A 17,802-nucleotide genomic window follows, 5' to 3' on the forward strand; every position below is an offset into this window, starting at 1 on the left:
AAGAAAAACTTCACATACCATCCCTGTAGTTTCACATTTTCTCACTTTAGTACCATGTGGTTTAAAGTGTATCAATTTAGTACCATATGGTTTCATTTTTATCTTTTTATGATCGATGCTACTAATTTTTTCGTTAAATCAGTGACAAAGTTAATAACTAAAGGTACTAAAATGAATATTCGATAAACCGATGTGGGGTATCTGAAATTTTTTGCATATAATTTAACAACATATTAACGGAGAAGCTGACGAAAAGACAAAAATGAAACCATAGGACACTAACTTGATTAACTTTAAACCACAGGGTACTAAAGTGAGAAAGTGCGAAACCACAAGGGTGGTATTTGAAGTTTACCCAAAAACAAATTTAAGAAAATACTTAAAAAATAGAGTTTAGGAGGGATTTGAGATCTCGGTATAATTGAGGGGCCTACTTTCATTTTTCACATTCCAAATTTTTAGGCAACATTCCCGGAGTTATCATTTTGAAACGACACGTGTCTAACGGTGGATGGCTCACGAAGCGGTAAATGTTTTTTTAGCTACTTTGCATAAAACCCCACAATTTCATAGATTTTACATCTTTTCACTATAAGTTTGATTTGGAACTTAGAGATTTTTGACTCAAAAAGAAAAACCTATAGATTTTAAAATGGGTAAACTTCGAATACCCCCTTGTGGTTTCACATTTTCTCACTTTAGTACCCTATAGTTTGAAGTGTATCAAGTTAGCCCCTCTGATTTCGCACTTCTCACTTTAGTACACTGTGGTTTAAAGTGTATTAAATTAGTACCATGTGGTTCCATTTTTATATTTTTATTATCCATTTCACTAATTTTTTTCGTTAAATCAGTGACAAAGTTAAAATTAAATGGTTCTAAAGTAAATATTTGATAAATCTAGATGGAATATCTGAAGTTTTTTTGTATATAATTTAACAAAATATTAACGAAAAAACTGAGAAAAAAATAAAAGTAAAATCACAGAACACAAACTTGGTATACTTTAAACCACATGACAATAAGTGAGAAAGTGCAAAGCTACGGGGTGGTATTTAAAGTTTACCCAAAAAAAAAAAATCCTAAGAACAACATCACAAAAAAAAATAAAATAAAATAAAACTAAGGTGCAAAATGTGAATGGTTTTGGGCATTTGCGCAAAAGTTCCCCAGTTTGTTGCATCTGCGTTCCCCTCTCTATCTCTCTCTCTCTCACTCTCTCACTCTCCCCTGTTTCCTCTCTCTCTCTCTCTCTCTAACCCTTTCTCTCTCTCTCTCTCTCTTCTTCGTCTTCTTCCTCCTCTCTCTCTCTCTCTCTCTCTCTCTCTCTCTTCTTCGTCTTCTTCTTCCTCCTCTCTCTCTCTCTCTCTCTCTCTCTCTCTCTCTCTCTCTCTCTCGCTCTCGCTCTCGCTCTCGGTGTCTCCATCATCGTCTACAATGACGGATACAACCGACGACATAGCGGAGGAGATCTCGTTCCAATCGTTCGAGGACGATTGCCGACTCCTCGGGAGCCTCCTCAACGACGTGCTCCACCGCGAGATCGGGCCCCAGTTCATGGACAACGTCGAGAGGAAGCGCATCCTCGCTCAGGTCCCGTTCTCCCCACCATCAACCGCAAATTTGGTTTTTGGCCGCTTATTCATTCGATGCGATTCGTAGGGTTTTACAGCTGGTTTTGTTGATGGTGTTGCTGTCGAAAAGATCGATCTGATACAGAAACTCTGCATGATTAGTTGCGTCGTCGTAACGTTGAGATGAATTAGAGGTGATAGTATGGGTAAAAGCTCGGATTATATCCATTAATTAATCGAAATTAGGGTTTTTTACGGCTGGTTTCGATTTGATTGGTGGTGGTGGAAGTGATTTTGTTGTAAAACTATGCATGATAATCGTGGCAATGAGATCCGATGAATTGTGCTATGTGCATTGATAAGAGAGGTTACAGGACAGGTAAAAGATGGGATTTTTAACTCATTAATTAATGGAAACCAATAATCTATTGGAACTTAGGGTGTTTGGACTAGTTCTGGTACGATCTCAGCAAATAAATCGATATGATAAAACAGTACTAGGACTAGTCATAATATCCATGCTAACTTACGTAATCATACCATGTGCACTGATACGAGAGAAAACGGAGTAGATAAAGGATGGTTAATGAACCCATAAAGTATTGGAACCAAGTTGGTGTACAATTAACTGTGATATCATCTACCTGATAGATCGATCTGATACAAATTGTTCAATAAAATTTATGTTGTTTGTTTTATGTTGTTGGACTTTTGTATGGCCTAAGTTTGATCTGTAGGATCAATGGTTACTCGGAGAAGCTAGGTATTGAGTCATTGAAGATTTTTCCTTTTTTTAAAAAAAATTTAGTTCAAGTTCTTATATTATATCTTCATTCTTCTTGGGAACTTTTTTTTTTTTTGTTGTTTCAATTTCTAATTTTGATGAATAAAGGTAGATGCTTTTTTATTTTGCTTAACTTGTTCTCTACACTACAAGGTTGCTACTTTTGTCATGTTTACTTTTCCTTTAAAGATAGCTTATGTAATTGTAGTCGTTTGTTTCCATCAATTGTCTTTAGATGCCCATATCACACTGGTCTTTATGTTCTTATTTCATGGTTTCTTTTGGTTTCGTAAATGAAAATCTGTAGTCTCATTAGATGATGTTTATGGTCATAATCGTTGAACTTCCATGATTTGTTATGGTAGAGTGCGGTTAATATGAGGGCGGCAGGGATGGAGGAGACAGCAGAGTTGCTCGAGAAGCAACTCGCAATGGAGATATCGAAGATGACACTCGAGGAAGCCTTGTCACTGGCCCGCGCTTTTAGCCACTACCTAAGCCTTATGAGCATCGCAGAAACCCATCACAGGTGTGCTTTTGATCATTTCTTTTTGTGCGCCAATCCTTTCTTGCTTATTGACCGATATTTAGGAAGAGAGCAATTAGATTTGACTACGTTTTATCATTTACAAATTACAATGATAATTGACCCATGCATGTTTTATCAAGCTGTTCTAATCTCATGCAGGGTCCGTAAGGCGCGTAATGTCGCTTATCTATCAAAATCATGTGATGACATATTCAGTAAGTTGATACACGGCGGAGTTCCTCCTGAAGAACTTTATAATACTGTTTGCAAGCAGGTGTTTACCTTCCTTTTTTCCCCTGATTTTACCTTACCCACTGATCTAAGTTTGTTATTAGCGTAATTGACATTAACTTTCGATGCTAATTTTGATTGCAGGAAGTTGAAATTGTTCTTACGGCACATCCCACTCAAATAAATAGGCGTACCCTGCAATATAAACACATTAGAATAGCCGTAAGCCCTTTTATGCCCTTTATTATGCTAATTTGTCTGAAACTTTGCAATATAATGACAACTTAAGTCTTTTTTGGTCTTGTCATTTAATCTTTAGGACGCATAAAATTAGTTGAAAGTACATTTATTATGCTATAAAATGTCTAGGCCGAGTTATTTGTTTGAAGTCTTCTTTTGTCACAGCACATTGTGATACTAGTTTATTATTGCATACATTTTGGTGCTTTAGGGATAAACTTGAGATCTTAGAATAAGGCGCACTGTGATATTTATAAAGCTCTGTGCCATCAAATGAAGAGTCGAGTCATAAGTTGTTTCTTTAGACCTCTGGAACCTTAGAAAACAGTATTAGTTAACTCATGGAATTGAATCAACTTCAATTTTATTTCTTTTGACTGTATTTGAATTTACGTTAAATCGGGGGTCGAATATGATACATCAAGTCCTGAAGCCATTGTTGAGTTCTTTTGATCATTATTTCATTTGCAATTCTAGTTACTGACAGACTTTTTGAGCAGCATCTTTTGGAGTTCAACGAACGCCCTGATCTCAGCCATGAAGATAAAGAAATGCTTATCGAGGATCTGGTATTCTCCATATATATATATATATATATATATATATATATATATATATATATATATAGTTACATGAAATGGCTAAATTTCATTTCCTCATATTTTTTTTTTCTGTTTCTGCCTTTTCGTAGATGAGGGAGATTACTGCAATATGGCAGACCGATGAACTGAGGCGTCATAAACCTACTCCTGTTGATGAAGCTAGGACCGGTAAACATTTTAATATTTTTGCCTATATATATATATGAGTTAAATAAATCTACATCCCTCCAAACTTTCATGCTTTTGCAAACCGACCCCTGACCTCATAAGTTTGTAGTAATACTTCTTTGTCTTTTTTAGGCTTGCACATTGTGGAGCAATCGCTCTGGAAAGCTATTCCACACTATCTACGTCGTGTTAGCAATGCACTAAAAAAGGTTTTCTTTTCCCCCCTTTGTTTGATATGTTTTTTGGATTTTTATTATAAAATTCTTAGCATTACATAAACTATCCTGTTATCTGCAGCATACTAGTAGGCCACTTCCTCTAACTTGCACGCCAATTAAATTCGGCTCCTGGATGGGTGGCGATCGTGATGGGAATCCAAATGTCACTGCAAAAGTGAGAATTACTTCCTAAAACCATTGATTTTTTTTTTTTGCCAGATATGGAGATATTCATGATTAAATAAATTGAAGTTTACTGCCATTTTCAGCAATGCGGATGCTAATAGATTTATAATTTACCGGATGCAGGTGACAAGAGATGTATCTTTGTTGTCGCGGTGGATGGCAATGGATCTCTACATTAGGGAAGTTGACAATCTTCGATTTGAGCTATCTATGAACAGATGCAATGGTAGATTGGCAAGCTTAGCGAATGAAATCTTACTTAAAGGTGAGCTGATGTGTCTATGTGAATCTCTTTTTGCCAAAAAGCCACTAAATCTGTGGACTAACCAAGAGAACAATGAATTTGAAGAAGTCCTTTTATCTCAAATTTTCTCTACGAAGTACAATCAACATCTATTGCTTTGTTTTGTCAGATAGTTTTTTTATGCCTTTTATCTTAATTCCCAAAATTATTTTACAGAATCGGCATCTGAGGATCGGCATTACGAAAGCTGGAATCAGCCAATAAATAGAAACCATATGAAACATTACAATCACCAAGGCTTGGCATTGCCAGCTCACCTGCCAGCTGGTGCTGATCTTCCTTCCTGCACAGGTATGTTCATATTTCTTTGCGTCCATAAATTATTGTCGGCCATGTTGCAATAACAACCCACTTTTTCAATTTTTTGCAATTTGGCTTATTTGTTCTATTTTTGCAATTTCGGACAAAATATCCTGGCACGGACTAGAGTAACCTTGACTGGGACTCAAGTGCTTATATTTTACAGAATATGGGCCGAGGGCATTTCAGTCCGTGCAAAAGCTGCAAATATGACAAAATAGACCAAATTTGCAAAAGCAAAGAAAAGATTGACTACTTTTGCGAAAAACCTATTATTGTTTCACGTCATGCACTATGGACTTCCAAGTATTCCTGAAAATAATGAAAATCGCATTGACATATTTTCTGGTGGCTATGTTGATATATCAGGTTTCTTGTTTATCTGTAAGAAGTTTTCTACTAAAATGCCGTAACTAAATTTTATTTAAATTGTTTCCTGGACTCCTTATCTCTCTGTTAATGTAAGGTTTTGCCACTCTTGCAGAATGCAATGATGGTGATTCTAAATACCACGTAGTAGAATTTCCCGGCAACATTACTCGGCAGGTAAGACAAAGCTTTTAAGTTATGAGATTCTATACCGTTACTTGAAAAAGGGTAATTTATAAGTTGTTCCATTCAGTTTTTAAGAGAAACCAGTGTAGCCTCGTAACATCTTTTGCTATCCACCGAGTCACCACGATACCGTAAAGTACCAATCTCATCCCAGTTTATCATCTCTTATGTCATTTTAAATCATAAAGTCACTGATATACACTAAATTATCATGTAGATGATTGTATTATTAAGCTTATGAGCAAAAAAAAAAAAAAAAAAAAAAAAATCAGACTGAAGATAACTTTTATTTGGCTGAAAGAGATGAAATTTGGTAACAGCTTTTCATGATTCACTGTCCAAACTATTTGTTTGCTTATTTTCTGATCTATTCTTCCACCTCTTACAATACAAGATTCCATGAATGTTTCTAAATTTGCTTCAATTTCAGAATTCCGCTGAAAATTCCTCAAGAAAATATGAAGATGGTGTGGTCTCTTTAGAAAACAGCTCTTTGCCTCCTCTAGGGTCGTCAAAAGTGAATAAGACGAACACTAGTCTCGTTCAAAGAAAGCTTTTCGCAGAATCCCAGATTGGCAAGTCAAGCTTCCGGAAGCTTCTGGAGCCCAGCCTGCAACGCCCTGGAATCGCCCCATATAGAGTGGTTCTTGGGCACGTAAATGATAAGGTTAGTTCCTTTTTATTTTTTTTCTTGTCCTAGAAGTGTCGTCTGAGAAGAACTGTTTGAAGCTCTCATAGCTTTTTCACTGAAATTTGCTAAACACCCTCCCGCCTTGGGTAGAAATAGAAGCTTCAAATTTGAGTTTCCATTTTGGGTAACCAGGAACTCATGTCAGGTTCTTTCTTCCTACAATCTGAAGCTTCATTTTTGTGTATTCTCCTTGAGTTGAGAAGCTACTTTAGAAAGCCATGCCAAACAGGCACAGAAGCATTTTATTGCTTAGAAAGAATGAAGGACTAAAGAATTTTACCACCCAGAAAATTAATTGAGGCGGCTTAGACCGCTAGCCATAATAATGGACATAGTGCGTAATGCATTTAGTTATAAATGTATTATTAACATGCATTTAACTACAGCTAATGAAGACACGTAGACGGCTTGAGCTTCTCCTTGAGGATCTTCCTTGCGAACATGATCCAGCTGAGTATTATGAAACATCCGATCAACTACTGGAACCATTACTCTTGTGTTATGAATCCCTGGTAAGTAATTTGTTGGTAACTTATAAGATATGTTCAATATGCTCTCTATTTTATTTATTGGAATGTTATCATATATAACCCTGTAAATATGTGAATATCTTTTCAATCTTTTCCTATTATTCCGAGTGATTTATAATTGCATGGTTGTCTTTTGAATTTTCATAAATATTGCATGAAGCAATCTTGCGGTTCCACCATTCTCGCTGATGGGAGGTTAGCTGATCTGATAAGAAGGGTTGCCACCTTTGGAATGGTCTTAATGAAGCTTGATCTTCGCCAGGTATAGTTGATACTTATTTTTACTTATAAAATAGGAATTAATTTCAAATAAATATGTGACAAATTATCCATCTATTTTACTCCCCGCGCCCCCCACCCCCCCCCCCCCNCCCCCCTTCCCTTGCTGTTTTAATAGGAATCGGGTCGGCATGCTGAAGCATTGGATGCCATCACAACATACCTTGATATGGGTGTTTATAGTGAGTGGGATGAAGAAAAGAAACTGGAATTTTTAACCAGTGAGCTTAAAGGAAAGAGGCCTTTAGTTCCCCCAACTATAGAGGTTAGTCGATTATAATCATATCCTGTAATTTGCTAAACCATGCATTCACAAGGAGTTTTATATTGGAAAAAGAGGTCCAAGAAGAAATTAAAGGAAATCTAAATATGGTATTCCGATTTTATCTCCAAAGCAATTTTCCTGGGCACAGTTTCTTCAGGATTATATTTTATCCTGCTATCTCAGGATGACTAAGAATAAAATGAATTTCATGTTTATTCTGACATGTAAGGGACAAGTGAAAATGGCTTGATGAGAGGTAACTGCAATTTTTATGGGGATGTATGGAGATAAAGTTGGGCACAGCACTATTCGAGAGGGCAAATGAAATTGCTGTCCTGGGTTGTTCTCGAATAACCAGGTTTAAGCAAACTGGTGTTTAATCTCACATGGCAGAGTAAGGGGCGTAACTTCCCCCTTACCGTCTTCTAAACAAATTACATAGTCGTTAAGCAAGCCAATCAGTGGATAATTGTTGATATGGGTATAATGCACATAACACCAAGCCAACTTTCAATCTGGCGCCTTGCATACCACGACTGCTGTTTCACTGTTCTTGAGAGAGCTGACTGCCCAAAAGCCAAAAAAAAAAAGTGCTTTAATTTATCTAAGGCTGACTTCCATTGCACTATGGGCTCTCTAGGTGAATCCAGATGTGAAAGAGGTCCTCGACACTTTCAGAGTGGCAGCTGAACTGGGGAGCGACTCGCTTGGAGCATATGTGATCTCAATGGCTTCCAATGTAATAACATCTTTCCTTTGCTTGATACAAATTTATTACAGATGGTCATAAAGAAAGAAAACTTCTTCCTCATTCTTAGTTATTTTAATATAAAGTACATGTTTCCTATGTATCTTTGCTCATGAGAAACATCGTATATTCTTTCTATATTTTGCAGGCTAGTGATGTTCTTGCTGTGGAGTTGTTGCAAAAGGATGCTAGGCTTTCTGTGAGTGGGGAACTGGGGAGACCGTGTCCGGGTGGAACGTAAGAAATTCACTTTCAATGAAAAATCTATGCGCTTCTTATTGGTTTTTTCCTCTCGATAATCTTTTCCACATTTGTGCTTCTTTGTTTCAAATTTGTATTACACATTGCATTTAGTTGATATGTAGACGGCATTTGCTAGTACTAATCGATCGTTTATCTTCATTGAAACAGGTTAAGAGTTGTTCCACTCTTTGAAACTGTAAAAGATTTGAGAGAGGCCGGGTCGGTAATTAGGAAGTTACTATCAATCGACTGGTATCACGAACATATTATTAAGAACCACAACGGCCACCAAGAGGTACTGCATTTCCATCATCTCTCTCTCTCTCTCTCTCTCTCTCTCTCTCTCTCAATTATATTTAACTTCTGGGATTGGCAAATATAGGTTATGGTTGGTTACTCTGATTCTGGGAAAGATGCTGGTAGATTTACCGCGGCATGGGAATTGTATAAGGCACAAGAGGACGTTGTTGCTGCATGTAATGAGTTTGGGATTAAAGTCACTCTCTTCCATGGGCGGGGTGGGAGTATCGGTCGTGGCGGCGGGCCAACTTATCTGGCTATACAGTCGCAGCCTCCCGGATCCGTAATGGTTAGTCCGTTAATCTGTGCATCTTCTCTTCTGGTTTAAAATCATGTTTATAAAGGAAAAATAAAACTAACAATGCAACGAAGATCACGACTTGGGCCCCTGAAATAATTCGAAGTTGTCACCTTTTTCCCTTCTACTCTCTGGTTTCTCTATATGCTATGATTGCGAAAGCAACCAAGGAAAAATATTATATTAATATCATTTTTTTTTGTGCGTGTGTGTATGGTGATATTCGCTAAAGCAGATTTTAGTATTGATAGGTAGATACATTGGAACTGGACTCTATCCGCCGACGCATAAATAAATAATCATTAATTTCTACTTGCAGGGAACGCTCCGCTCAACCGAGCAAGGCGAGATGGTGCAAGCCAAGTTCGGGCTCCCCCAAACCGCCGTACGTCAACTCGAGATCTACACTACTGCTGTCCTGCTCGCAACAATGCGGCCCCCTCTCCCCCCTCGTCATGAGAAATGGCGCCACGTGATGGAGGAAATATCCAATACGAGCTGCAACCACTACCGCAGCGTCGTGTACGACAACCCTAACTTCATAACCTACTTCCAGGAGGCCACCCCACAAGCCGAGCTGGGCTTCTTGAACATCGGGAGCCGCCCGAGCCGTCGGAAAACCTCGACGGCTATCGGCCATTTAAGAGCCATTCCCTGGATCTTCGCATGGACCCAAACCCGGTCCGTCCTACCGGCCTGGCTCGGCATCGGAGCCGGTCTAAAAGATGCGTGCGATAAAGGATACAAAGAAGAACTACAAGCCATGTACAAAGAGTGGCCTTTCTTCCAATCCACTATCGATCTAATCGAGATGGTTTTAGCGAAGGCGGATGTTTCTATCGCGAAGCATTACGACGAAGTGTTAGTGTCGGAGGAGAGGAGGGCGTTGGGCGCGGAGCTGAGAGAGGAGCTGGTTACGACCGAGAAGTTCGTTTTACTTGTCGGCGGGCACGAGAAACTATCACAGAACAACCGCAGTCTGAGGAGGTTGATTGAGAGCAGGCTGCCGTACTTGAATCCGATCAACATGCTGCAGGTCGAGATACTGCGGAGGTTGCGGCGCGACGATGACAATCATAAGCTCAGAGACGCGTTGCTCATCACCGTAAATGGAATCGCCGCTGGGATGAGGAACACCGGCTGATTATAATCCTGGGCTATATAAAAAAAAAGATTGAAAAATTCGAATTTGATGCTTTTTATCTGAGAAATGTGCTGAAACTGTTTAAGTTTCGTCGGGTTTTGCTCTTATTTCTGTTTAGGTGAGTGCTTTACACTCCGTACAAAAGTAGAACAACCTGGTAAATAAGAGAGCTAGGGTTTTAAGCTATTCCACGTCTCGGCAATGGAAACGCCAGATCTCGTTCGGAATGCAATAAATTCATTAGGATTCTGATGTTGCTGAGTATGTTGTTGTTGCCTTTTCAAGTAACTTTAAATTGTGAGGTTTTATAGTGTTGGCTTAAATAGGTCAGCATTCTGCTCTGTGGCGGGAGATCGGGTTGGATTGAGTCACATTCGAAATGGCATGAGCCTCATGTTCAAAGTGGGGTGAGACCGGATGGGCTGAATCACAATCGAGATCCGTGGACGCTGTATCTGTACACTTTAAATGAATTGGTTGCGTATTTTTAACAGCTCGAGCTTTTGAAATTAATGATTAGCGCCACCGATCCGACATATAGTAATCAGGAGAATCTATTTTATTTGGTGGTTTTTTTTATGTATAAGTGGCACAACGTAAATCGTTGTGTTTTAGCCTATCAAATTTCTCATTCTGTATGAAATTGTCATAATCTTTCTTACAAAAAATTATGATGGGATAGATAAATTTCAAGAGCAAATTTGATCAGTTTGAACTTATCCGTAGATCGCAGAAACCAAGAAACTTTCCCAGATACATCTTGTTTTTCCTCTCTTTATTTCAACCCTAAAGAAAACGCACAAGCTGATGATCAAAATTCTGAGTTATGATAAGCCAAAATGTCTACATAATTTGGTAAGTTACATCTATTTGGTGGAAATGAGCACCTGAGTTTTGGCAAGTTTTCATGTTTCCCATCCAAGCTTATACTACTACTAACAATAAATAATACATTTTTTTTAAAAAAAAATCATAACTCAACTCGGAGAATTTTGATCTAATTCACCTAACCTTATAATCTCTATGGGACTAAATAATAAAATGTTTGATAATAAAATCAAATTTTAAATATAGGTACCTATTTCAGGGGGTTATTTTAGTAATTTTCACCCCATAGTTTTTCTCCAGAACATTTCATCTACTGCACTTTGCTATTAATAGCAAAAATCTGAACCCTAAATTTAGGTAATAGTATCTAAAAACCAATACACAGATATAAACAAAAAACTATAGTAATTCACCACACACACAATTTAGAAAAGATAAGTAATGATTTTTTTCTTTTGATTTTCTTTTCCCTACCAATTTACTGATACAAATTTGACAACATTTTCTGACAAACTCCTCAAAGCTAGAAACAGAGTGCAGGATCTGACAGTCTGTAAGCTACATGCCTACACCACAGATGTGAAAAGAGATTTCTTGTCTTTCTATTCTTTAGCTTTCTAAACTGCGGTCTGGATCCGAGTCCGACTGCTTCTGCGGGTTTAATCCGTTGTTCATCCTCGCACGGGCTTCTGCGAACATCCTCTGCTGCTCCGCAAGTGCTTCTTCCTCCGTCATCTCTATGCCGACAAATTTGCCGCCTTTTGGAGAATCCTGTTTCGGGTTTTTTTCGCGTATAGCAAAAAGATTCAGATTATAATAAGATACGCACTTAAAAAATTACGGTATCATACAGACCTTAACTGAACTACAGCACATTTTCAAGCAGATACCTAAGCTTTTGTAACTTTTCTACTTCTTTTTTTTTAAACTGCCTAACTTCATACAACATTCTCGAAACAGTTATCAGAACTTCAAAAGTTTTAATTCTAAAGCCTAAACCTCATAGTATTCATAAAATTTTGACAGAATATTACATGAAAGATATTACAAAAACTGTAAATTTAGGTAGAAATAAACATCAAAGTTTAGGTACCTATTTCCAAAATATCTTAAGATCAGGTACGGAAAATAGGATGCTGAGGTTTAGGTCGTTGTTTGAAATGCACTGTAGTTTTAGGCAAAGTCGGTACATTTCGAGTTTTCGACTTGAAACCTAAATTAGTGAAGAAGCCAGAGAGAGAAAATGCGAGCACACCAGAGTGTCCATCTTATGTTGTTCGTACGCAGCGTATACTTCCTCGATGTACTCACCGAAACCAAGATCCTGGTGACAGTATTAATATTAAGATACATGTAAAGAAGGAAGAATAATCCAAAAAAACAAAAGAAGAATGAAGTTTCGCTTGCCTAGAAATATAGGATGAGGCAATAAGAGGGATAGCAGATAGAAAAAGAAATGACAAGTCTATTTAAACTTAGGATTCTAGAATTGGTTTATGCTGAATCCAACAAATAAATTTCACTAGCAATCGTCGATAGATATTAATGGAAATGAAGACGCAAAATGAATTACAATAAGAATCATAGCGCTTATGAGCTATCTGCCCCGTCTGAGAAGTTAGCTCTTAAACTCTGTCCAATTCCGTAGTGCAGAGTAAAATTGTGGCGACGAGCCATCCTAGGACGTTATGACTGTAAAAAAGCATAATAAAGAGACCTGATAGAAATGTCTACAGATTCGTAGATTTCGCAAAAACTTCTAACATCAGACGATGGCTTGCTAAAGATAGAGAAACAACTTCAAAGTAAACTTACTCATTAGAAATAAGACTTGAATCATTTTTTTTAGTAACAGGACATTTCTTAAGAAGCTAAGTTTGGTTTTCCTAATAATTATTAACAAACAAGATCTATAGCTTCCATTGGATTGTAGTTCGAACTAAAACAAAAGCAGAACTTAGAAACTTTCCTCATGGAAAATAAAAACTCCCCGCAAAGAGTAAAGCTGAAAACTAGACCAAAAATTAAGTATTATAAAGAAATATCCCTTATCTACATGCGTCCATTAGTAAAAGCAAACAATAATATCCACAAGATAAGTTCTCATATTGCACTTAGCTGCTACGAAAGTGAAACTTCTTACAACATATTGGTGTGGAAGAAGCAACGATAACAAACTTATATTAATGAAGAGCTGTAGGTAAATAAACAAACATCAAACGTGTAAGAATGAGCAAAAGAATATTAACCTCAAGAGCTTTAAGAACATGCTCAGGAGCAATTGTTTTCTTGTCCTCCCGATTACAAACATCATTGGACTCTGAAGAGACAAGGTTGATGAATTCTGCCAATAATAGTGCAAACAAAGAGAAGTTTAAATCAGCACAAGAAATGAGAGAGAGAGAGAGAGAAAGAGAGAGAGGGGACCAACATACTCATCATCACAAACAGCACAGGTAATAAACATAAAGCTGCTATAATACTATCTCAACAAAAAGTTGGTTTCTGTTGCAATATATTCATGTTGTGTCACTCCAGAACTCCTCATCTATGCATTTAAGGCCTCAAGTACCTCATGTAAAAAACACGACAGAATATCTATGTTCTAATGTTCTATCGAAAATTTGTAGTTGTCAAAAACTGTTTAGCTGAAGTTTGTAGTAAATCATTCTTTCCAAAAGAGCCCGATATTTTGAATAAAAATACTTTAGATCAGGACCATGTTGGAAGTTTTGCTACCCAAAGATAAAAAAGAGGGAAAACTATATGGTCCATTCAGTTTCACGGCTGTTATCTACTTCAAAGAAAAAGGTAATATAAAACAATTTATAGAGAATTAATGTACTGGAGTTGCATCACAAAAGATGAATTGATTTCACGTGCAAATATGGCAAAATAACATTATTTATCTTGCCAACACATAGGTAATTGAAATAACATCAACAGTGGACAAATAAGAATTGTAAAGCATTCATAGCTTACCGACACAGCATTCGACAAGAAGATCTTGAGCATCTCTGGCTACACGAACATCCGGCGGCAACATCTCCTTGATAATTTTAAACATAGTGGCTGAAAAGTAGTAGCAAAAGTTATGAGTCTCATCTAAAATAGCAGACCATTAGGAAAAAGTATAGCAACCATATGCTAATATAGTAAGCATCTCACAAATTTCTAACCTAAATTCACTCAAGAAGCTGAAGGGACGCCCTTGCCAAACGAATAGCCTAGGAACTTCTGGCTTTAACACAAACAAAATAAGCTTCTAAGTGTCTGTTTAGCCCCACTTCTACTTCTTGAAGTTACAATAACCTCAATTAGGGTATTTGGCAGACAGGTAAGTTTGAAGCTTTTGTTGCAGCAAGAGGCTGAAAATGAGATTCTAAGCCCTCAAGCAGAAGCAAGTTCGCGCTTCTACTTCTATTGCAAAGAGCAGTTGTTGAATCAACTTTAATCTAGTGCTACTACTAAAAGCACAACTCAGATAATGCTTCATCAAACCACACTACAACTTATAATAGGACCAAGAAGTCCCTAAACCCTTAAATTAAAGCTCTAATCTGTAGGAATTTTATCAAAAAACTGCTAGAGTTTCTTTGAGGACTCTACTCAAACAGGACTTCCACAAAATCTCCACAAGAGCCAAATAGGCCCATAATCACCAGTATGCTACCGAATACACTATTTTTTCACGCATATTAGTTACATGTCATATAACTTCTCTAATTATAACTCTTTTTTTCCAAGTGGATTTGAATTTGGAGCATAATTTTCATTAAAACCCATAAATATATCTCAATCCACCCTCATCTAACTCAATCTTATCTATTCCCACACCATATCAAAGACGAAATTTTTTGCATGTTAGCTAGCATAGATTTCACAAAATCGACACCAATTCAATCGCGCATATGTTAATCGAAACTAAAGAAACCCCAAATACACAATTCCCAATCCAATCAAAACTATTTCGGAAAAAAAATTACCAAGAACTGCATCAAAACCCTAAGAATCGATCCAAAAATCTCACCTTTGGGCAGCGAAACGTCCTCCTTCGATTTCCCGACGATTTCCATCGGCTCCATGGCCGAATCAACACCAAAACAAAGATCGGAACCCGACGAACACCGCGCCTACGTAGAACCGCGGATCGATCCGAGTATATTGAATATTGAACAAGAAAAATTGGGGAAAACCCTAGAAATCAGAGGAACAGCATGAAAAGGTAGCGAATCGAGGATTGGATCGATCGTAGGGCGGAGGATTCGATCGATTCGAGGCGCAATCGAAGAAGAGATCGAGGGCGATGAGATCCGAGAGAGGAGGGGAGGAGAGAGAAAGAAGAGAGAGAAAGAGAAAGAGAGAGGGGGTTTGGGTAAAATCGAAAGCTCGGAATTGTATTTCAGCAAATTTGCATGGAACCCCCCTCAATTACAGGAAATTTGAAATACGCTCTCTCAACTTTTTCTTTTATTTGTTTTTCTTTATTTTGGGTCAAGTTTTAATATGTATGCATATTTTCATTTTGCTCCCTTAAAATTTAAAAAATTACTCTTGATTATTTATAACTTTGGGGTTTGGGTAAAATCAAAAGCTCGAAAATTGCATTTAAGCAAACTTGCATGGAAACCCCCTCAATTACAGGGAATTTTGAAATACCCTCTCTCAACTTTTTCTTCTTTTTTTTTTGTGGTTAATTGCAAGTGTATCCCTATGAAGTTATGAAATTGAATGTTTGTCTATAAAAGCTTTGCTTATCAAGCATATTCAAGTTGCTTATTTTGAGTACAACTATCACTCTTTGTTAATTGACCGGTTAAAATTTATTCTTAATTTTTAAATTATTTTAACGTTACTTATGATATATATATTTTTTTAAATTTTTTTGCATCATTTTATATTAAGCATAAATTATAAATTTCAAGATAAATTTAATAAAACTATTTTTTAAAAAATAGGCATAGCAATTCAAAAGGCAAAAATTTAATGGTCAATTTAAGAAAACTACCCTACAAAAATAAATTTATACATTTGAGAGCTTTAGAACGGTATATTTAATAATTAAAATTTTACAGAAATAAATTCGTAATTACAAAACTTTGTAGTTATCCACTACCTTTTTTATTCCATCCCCTTTATTTTTTAATAATTTTAAATTATGGTTTTTGGTTAATTAAATTGAAATTTTGATTAAATTTAATTACCCAATTAGCTATTATCAGTTAATTAGTGCAGTTACATTTGCTATAGAATAATTTAAAACTATTAACAGAGACATCTCCAAAGTAGATGTGGAGTTTTTGAAAAGAAAAAGAAAAAGAAAAGGAAAAAGAAAAAGAAAAAGTCAATAGTTTCTTTAAATGGGGTTGAATTTGAAAAGTGAGATTCTTTTGTGATTTTTGCAACTTTACACTTTTTCTTTCTTATCCTATAATTTATGATATACATCTAAAAAATTGCAAAAAAACAATTAACAAATATTATAAATTTTGACTTATAATAATAAATCAAAGAATAACTCATCAGGCGTTTCGTTGAATATAATTATAAATACAGTATAAATAGAAATGTAAAATACAGTAGTTATAGTTATACGCATCTTATTTAATTGGATATAGTAAAAAATACTAAACTATAAATAGTTTGTTTCGTTTTATGTAGTTGAAAAGTGTATATATAAACTTATCTCATTTTGTATATAAAATGGTGGAGTTACACTATACATAAGAAATATACATACGTACATACATACATATGGTGGAGTTACACTCGACATACATACATACTATCGAAAGCATAGAGAATCTGGTGCTTCCGACTTTTTGGCCATCAATAATTTTTAATGGTTGATGTATATCGTTTGCAAGTTTAACGGTGTAGAAATATTCAAATTAAATAAAATTTTGATAGAAATTTTTTTTATACTATTTGTTGCAAGATTAATATCTCTGATCGAAAATTTTAGTGTTATATTAGCATTTTTTATGAGATTTTTATTTTCAGCCGTTGATTTTGAACCATTTCGATCGCTAGGTAAAAGATATCGAAAAATTATAAAATTTATTTTCTAGATATTTCAAATAAACTGGATCAAGTTTAACGAAACCGATCGTCGATTCGAAAACTCTATCATCATAAACGGCTTAGGAGTACAGAGATCTCCATGCTCCTAAATAGCACACAAGACCTACTATATATATATATATATATATATATATATAGAGTTGAGCTAGAATACTATCGGTAGTAAACGAGCTGTTTTACTACCGATTTGTTTTCTATATATATATATATATATATCATCCAGAACACACGATAAATCCTCGTACCTCTAGAGACATGAGGATTCGGCAAATACTACTATCTCAAAAGCTTAGCTGCTAGCCAAAGCAATTTGAACTAGGTCAAATAAACTTTATAGATCTTTTATTTAAAATATTAAAAAGCTATAGAAAATGGATCGCTAGCTTTACCAAGTTTTAGTTGCCGACTTTTATTTTTAGAGTATTTTTTACGATTATATTGTGATTTTAAAAGCTAGTCTCTATAATTAGAACGTTGTTTATCATATTTTTTTTAAAGATAGTTTTAAAATAAATTAAACTTATAAAGATGTGGCAATTTGAACGTTTGCTATATGTAGTTGGTAATTTTTAATAACTAAAACTTGAGAAAGCTAGTGATTCATTTACTATTGCTTTTTAGTGTTTTCAATAAAAGATCCATTAAAGTTATGAGGTCTAGTTCGAATTGTCTCGGCTAGCAGCTAACCTTCGAGATAGTAG

The 17,802-nt window shown here is 36.0% G+C and overlaps 2 protein-coding genes across 3 annotated transcripts; one reads left to right on the forward strand and one right to left on the reverse strand.

Annotated features, from left to right (window-relative positions):
• Nucleotides 1,337-10,512, forward strand: LOC109716276 (phosphoenolpyruvate carboxylase 4). 2 transcript variants are annotated; one of them, XM_020241612.1, is made up of 20 exons: nt 1,337-1,593; nt 2,724-2,887; nt 3,047-3,161; nt 3,263-3,340; nt 3,859-3,927; nt 4,050-4,128; nt 4,261-4,337; nt 4,426-4,521; nt 4,656-4,797; nt 4,993-5,127; nt 5,621-5,682; nt 6,122-6,358; nt 6,769-6,894; nt 7,073-7,174; nt 7,310-7,456; nt 8,097-8,195; nt 8,353-8,441; nt 8,616-8,742; nt 8,830-9,036; nt 9,365-10,512. In XM_020241612.1, the coding sequence occupies exons 1-20, from the start codon at nt 1,438-1,440 to the stop codon at nt 10,187-10,189; spliced, it is 3,132 nt and encodes a 1,043-aa protein (XP_020097201.1). In that variant the 5' UTR covers nt 1,337-1,437; the 3' UTR covers nt 10,190-10,512. The 2 variants fall into 2 exon arrangements, with proteins under 2 accessions (XP_020097201.1, XP_020097202.1); XM_020241613.1 differs by lacking the exon at nt 1,337-1,593 and adding an exon at nt 1,607-1,780.
• Nucleotides 11,442-15,392, reverse strand: LOC109716278 (protein Dr1 homolog). The gene is made up of 5 exons (XM_020241616.1): nt 15,048-15,392; nt 14,000-14,089; nt 13,267-13,361; nt 12,273-12,341; nt 11,442-11,788 (listed from the first exon to the last, which is right to left on the reverse strand). Exons 1-5 carry the CDS (start codon nt 15,100-15,102, stop codon nt 11,627-11,629), a joined length of 471 nt encoding a protein of 156 aa, XP_020097205.1. The 5' UTR covers nt 15,103-15,392; the 3' UTR covers nt 11,442-11,626.

Source organism: Ananas comosus, linkage group 10 (assembly GCF_001540865.1).
Source record: "Ananas comosus cultivar F153 linkage group 10, ASM154086v1, whole genome shotgun sequence".
In the NCBI taxonomy this organism is placed as follows: domain Eukaryota; kingdom Viridiplantae; phylum Streptophyta; class Magnoliopsida; order Poales; family Bromeliaceae; genus Ananas; species Ananas comosus.